The sequence below is a fragment of the Phaethon lepturus genome, unplaced genomic scaffold (genome assembly GCF_000687285.1).
Source record: "Phaethon lepturus isolate BGI_N335 unplaced genomic scaffold, ASM68728v1 scaffold51591, whole genome shotgun sequence".
NCBI classification, from domain to species: Eukaryota; Metazoa; Chordata; class Aves; order Phaethontiformes; family Phaethontidae; genus Phaethon; species Phaethon lepturus.
Genome location: NW_010519440.1, coordinates 23,086 through 29,319, shown reverse-complemented (window position 1 = coordinate 29,319; position 6,234 = coordinate 23,086). Strand labels below are relative to the sequence as shown.

The following is a 6,234-nucleotide window of genomic DNA, read 5'->3' as shown; positions in this document are numbered from 1 at the left end:
GCAGGATTCACCTTAATAGTTTGCTTTACCATCATTTCCTTCATCAGACCTGCTGACCCTTCTTCTGTGATTCACCACACCTTTATCAGGAAGTTATTCTGTTTAACTCAGTGAGGCATTAAGTTTGGAGCTTTTGGTTTTGACTTCAGCTACACAAGTGTTGTTGTGCGTGGTGATTTTTCAGGCTCACTGGAAGTCTGATTTTGATACTGTATATTAATTCATACACTCAATTATTAATGCATTTCAGATTTGTGCAGACTTACATGTGTGCGTGCACACAGAGGAGGTAATGTTTTCCAAGATTAAAAGATTCACCCATCTGGAATCATTAAAAAAAGAAATGTTCAAAATTTGTGTTAGCTTTGAAAATCTCAATACACTGTAGACGAGTGAACACTGTAGGTTGATTAGACACATACCAATCGATTAGTTTTTGCTGAAACTTAAGAGTGAGTAACCATTATCAATTTAACCGTGGAGAGACCAGCACCCCATCATAATATGGATACATACTCACACACACAATCTCATCCAATAACATGCATGCCCAGCTAAGAAAAGCACTGAGGTAAGTACGATAAAAAGGGCTCAGCAGAACTACCCCATTAGTAAGAAAGTACAGCACTTCTCAAAATCTTGGGAACTCTTCAGACTACTAGTTGAAGGCAAGTCCAGCTCTGTATCTAACAAGGTCCATTTCTGCTCAGTGCATTTGTTTATTTATTCTCCAGATTGAACAAGGGATAAAAAGCAGATATGCATGAAACCGACAGCCATGGCTCTCTTTTGTTTAGCATCATCCATTGTTGAATCATTTTTCACTGCAGCCAAAGGGCCTGTTTGAACTTCCTGACTGTTCATCACACATAATTTGGAGTATTTAACATTATGTCAAGAAAATTGCCCAATGCTTCCCACCGTGGAAACCTATGGGAGCTCTATATCTTTAAACTAATTTTGCTTAAAGTATTCCATTGAATAGCATGACTGTCTCACTATAATCAGTGCAGCAGTAATGTAATTAATCTCAAAATTGCTGTGGGGAGTACAAGGCATCTCAGTTGCCTTTTGTAACAATCTAAATTAGCGTATTAGTGAAAGATGTTGGGGAGGAACAGTTCAGTTTAGGTAAATGCTGTCAGGGTATCCATCCTTTCTATGTCTAAAGCTGAAATCAAAACTATCATCATAGTTCTCCTTTTGAAATCCAAATTAGTATGTTTTGGGGTGGGAAAGTATAATTAAATTTGATGTGGTATTTCTGCAGATGAAGTTTTGCATTTTATAATAATTAAATTTGTTTGAATAAAAATTCATGTTTTATTTAGAAAAGAGAAACTGGTTTGGCTCAAAGCATGCCATTGTATCAGAACAATTCTCTTTCGTCACTGAAACTTCACAGACGGCTGCTTCTTTTCCTAAGCAAAAAATTATTCTTGCTGTTTTACTTTTTGTACAGCCATCCTTTAACTGTTATATTTAGAGATTATTTTGACTGGGCATAAAACTCCTCTAAAGAACAGCATATCTCAGAGGTGAACTTTAAAGAATTAAATTTAAAAGAGATTCCGCTAATAATAGTGATTAATGACAATAAATTGTGGAGAACAGCTGATGCAGATGCCTAGAATCCCGTATTTAGTGTTGTTAAATGCCATCCCCCCTTCTCAGGAACTAAATCAAACATCAAATGAAATGAAAAACAGTACCCTAATATAAAGGTGATGAAAGTAGTAAACTGAGGCCAATTTGGCCTGTTATTCCCTATGGTGCCACAACACAAGAAGAGGAAGTGTCTTTAGTTTGCTACTACTCCGAAAAAAATCACCAAAGTAAAACTTTATGTCTTAAAGTCTAAATATTAATCTTTCAAACACAGATAAGTGAAGAGAGTAAGACTCTTGCTGGGCAAAGAGTTGAAAGCACCTCTGCTTGATGAATATACTCCCCAGTGTTAAAATCACAAGACAGTACATTTGTCAACGGTCTGAAAGGACGTCAGATACTTCATTTAGATGTTGTATCTTTTCAGTGATGATCCAAAGCAGAACACTGAACGATCCAGAGAGATTATCACCTCATCTGCTCTTTTAACATATATAAGAAATCAAAATGTAAGTAAAACAAGCACTGAATAATTAAAGAAATGCATAACAGTAACGGCCTAATTTTAATTTGCATAATTTTTCCCTTAATAGTGCCTAATTAAGACATCAGTTAAAAAAAAAAAAATCCAATAGAACTCTAAGATTTTCTGCACTGAATTAACGTTAAGGACTTTTAATGGATGTGTTAATTAGACTTTGTTATTCATGGAAATTTTACACAAATTAAAATCAGGTCCTGCATGCAACATTCCCAGCTGAGTCTCAGCAAAAATGCTATATGGGACTGAAAGACTTTCAATGCATGCGCAGATTTGTATTCTAAAGCCAACATACTCCATTTTCACTTTTTGGTTTAACTTGCATTAATATTGTAACAGACAAAAATCACACAGCTAGGATTTCTCCCTTCAAAGTAAATTTTTATGGACCTACTTTTTTTTTCTTAAATACATATAACGTCATGCAGCTGGACCAGAGCACTAGCCCATGGGGATGACAGCCACAGTGACCTTCTGAACAGCCCAGAGGGGCCTTTTCTGTTATTCAACATAGAAGGTTTGATTCAGTCTCAAGTTCTACTGCTGTTGTGCCTGAAACGCACGTTGAAAGGCCTGTCATTATTGGTGAAAAAGAAAGCAAAACAAAGCTCAAAACAAAACACCGTCACAGCAACCCCATCACCCCTGATAAGACAGTCCTTCCAAAGGAGCCTTACTCTTAAGAGCAGGAAAACCTGACCGTTGTCTCTTCAGTTTACATTCCCAGGGCTCTTCCAAAAAACATGCAAAAAGCAGAAGCTGCAGGGCTCCACAGGAGCCTTTCAGACAAGGCATCAAAACTAAATATCAGCCTGAGCAGCAAAGATTACATACACTGACACTGGAAATATTCCAAGTATTGACAGACCAAGTCTCAGCTGAAGTCTATCCTAGAGGGCAGATCACACGTTAAGGCTATGTGCTGATGCTATCATGGAAAGCAGTTTTGCTCACAGTACTTCACAAATTACTTCACTAATGAAAGCCATGTTAATGTCCTATATCAGACGTTAGTCTGAATTGGTGTAGCAGCCAGGAACTCATCTGTTTACTGCATGTTCTCTACAAAAGGAAGAAAAAACAATTCTGAGGGTCTGTGCTGTCCTCACTACAGTAAAGTCCTTGCATCTGTGCAGAGAAAAGTCACGTGCCTACAAAACAGGATAAGCATTACCTTGATAGAGTTTTATTTTCATTGTTGGTCAGCAAATACACTTTTACGTCCGCGTGTGTGCATGCACGTGCGTGCACGTATCAGCACACTCCTTGCTCCGTCCTGCAGCAGGAGCTTTGCCTCCGGTGGCCCAGCGCTGCCACAGCGGCACCCAGTCTGCAGGAGGGGTGCGGGACTAGGGCCTGCCTTGTTAGTGCTGCCGGGTCGTTCAGTACAAGTAATTTTCTTACGCTTGACAAAGGAACAGAGAGTGGATATGACTAACCTGCGACCTTTCAACCATGCTGAACAGGGAAAGTTGCTGGATCGCCTACATGCCAGCTCCCAGCTTGCTCTGAGACCACAACTAGTGAGATACTGGTCTAGACGCCCTGGGAGACACACATTCCTCATAGGATTTCTTTTGGAGGGTTCGCATTGTTTTACAGTACCTGGCTAGTCTGCGGGCTGGACGGGTCGTACGAAGGTACATAATTCTTCAGAGTATCCTGAGGATTCAGGTGGGGAGGATATCTGATCGTTGGATGAGAGAAGTAGCTAGATGGGGCAGGAGGGAGAATAGCTTGTGCTGGAAATGGCAATGGTGAAGGTGGAGGTGGAGTTCTAGTTGAGATGACTGGAGAAGATAAAATAAAATTAAAATTACTTCGCATCTTGTTTCTTCTAAAATTCTTCACCTCTGTGTTACAGCAAGAAAAATAAAAAGTCAGTTATAAGTCAGTACACTGCAATTCTGCTTCATGGCATTTTCACAGAAAAACTCACATGTCCTACCCTCACAACATCCCAGGCAACAGAAAGTGCTACTGTGTCAAATTCATAAATATCGTATCTTGATTTGGCTTTGTGGGCTATGACATCATATTTTTTCATTTTTTCTTTAAACAGTAATCATTCTCCAGCATAAAACACATTTCAATTATACAGTTTTCCCATCTGGAACCGAAATAAACAAAACAAATACTTTACTCAATAAATAAAACCTATGCTTTTATCCACAGCACTCCAACAGAGGAGTGCAAAGTCACCAAGTCCTAAGACACAATTAGTGATTTCTCACTGCATTGCACTTTACCTGCCTTACGTGGGGACAGGGTTATAACTACTCATCAATAATGCCAAGAATATTAGCTAAACCTTGTTAGCTAATGAACATTCAACTTCAAGGCTTGGGAAACCAATCCATCCACTAAAAATATCTCTGACAAACAAAAAAGTATCTACACTATACATTTTTTCTCTGCATTCTCTTTCTTCCCAGCCCCTACAAACACACACTTCTCCATCTGTAGACTGTATATAATGTTTTCACAGTGAAAGGAATGCACAGCATGTCCTGCTGCTGCCCAGTCACCCAGTTGGAAGTGGAGAGTGTTCCTCTCCCACAACTGCACAACAACCCGCCTTCTACCCTTACTATACATATACTAGAGGGCACCTACTTGGCAACATATTAAAAAGGAGGTACCAAGTTTGATAGAAATAGAGAAAAGACAACGGTCTTTTGATTTTCATTAGTGGGAGGGTATAAAATCAGGTCTGTATAAGCAAGTTATTTTATAAACTGCTCACGGTTCTATACTTTATCAGCACAAGCACACCAACACCGCTCTCCTGGACCACGTCTCGTATCTTTGGGTTTTTTCAGCTTAACATTTTAAATTACTTGCTATTTTTGAGCTGGGACCAAGTCATAGTTTTCCCAAGAAAAAAAAACCACTAGAAATGTTACAAAATTGCCGTACTTGATAATCAAAACCTTGCAAATCTCAAAATCATTGCTCACTGTTGTAATAGAACAGGCTACACAGATAGAAATCAGGTTTCCTAACACGAAAATAGTTCATCTACAAATTAGGTTATGACTGTCGTTCAGATACATATATCTAAAAATTATACACTAAAGCAAATATAAAGATCTACACATAAGTATAGGGCAAAAATAATTATAGACACTTCTTTTGTGACAGACTGATTTTAATCACAGCCCCACCAGTTCAGTTTAATCATAAAACATTAGTTACTGCTCTGACATGTGGGAGCTGTGCAAAACAAACACAAGGGAGCAGAAATCTATCCCTTCCATTTCGTCCATCATCTCTGATGTGCTTGAGTATTTGCTGATAGTGGAAACCTAACAGAGACCAGAATGACTCCAGGCTCGCTTTCATAATACAAAATAAGTGGATGTTAAGGGGAAAATAGTCCTTACACATGAATTGAAAGAGGGGAACTTGAAATCATGGAGAAATCACAAAACAGAAACTTCTCAAAGCAGAACTGCACGTTAAAGAGAAGAAGAAAGAGTCTGCGAATCTGTTTTACTCCTCTAGTCACCCAGCTTTGATCAATAAATTAATCCCTTTATACGCGGTTAGTAAGGAGACATGATGAGCTGCTAAGGGGAGACTTCTGAGGACGGAGTTCTCATCTCAAGAATCAGGGTCACTCTCACCTCTAAAATTAAACAGACCATGATGCTGGAATTTCCCTGTCATTCCTGATAAACCCTCAAGATAACATGCATTCCATCACATTTCAAGTGTCTCCTTCACACTTTAAGTGAAGTTTTACCATGCTTTTACTATGGATTTCAGAAATGTTGAAAAATACTTATCAGGATTCTACCTCTTTAGACAGAGCATTCAAAAGAAGCACTGGTACTTAATACATTGTGTCACACTGTGAACGTGATTGTGACTTCTCTCGTGTATTAAATCCTACCTATTCTGGTACTTAAATACAACATAGTCATAGCAACAATAATAAAAAAGGATGTAGGTGGAAGGAGGAAAGAAGGACTTTTCCTCTGTCAGTTTCTTCATGCAGTTTACAGCTTATTTTATTCACTGGTTAATCCTAAATCCTTTCCAGTGACTTGCAGCAGTCAGACTACCTGAACAGAGCTTAA

At 38.7% G+C, this 6,234-nt stretch overlaps 1 protein-coding gene across 1 annotated transcript in view; it reads right to left on the bottom strand.

The window, feature by feature from the left end:
* NFIB (nuclear factor I/B) overlaps nucleotides 1–6,234 on the bottom strand; it is a gene marked incomplete at its 3' end in the record, with an annotated part of 47,624 nt that overhangs the window by 20,929 nt on the left and 20,461 nt on the right. Inside the window, exon 5 of the mRNA XM_010297034.1 lies at nucleotides 3,755–3,939. Within this exon, the coding sequence (XP_010295336.1) occupies nucleotides 3,755–3,939 (185 nt within the window). The remainder of the gene's footprint in view (nucleotides 1–3,754; nucleotides 3,940–6,234) is intronic.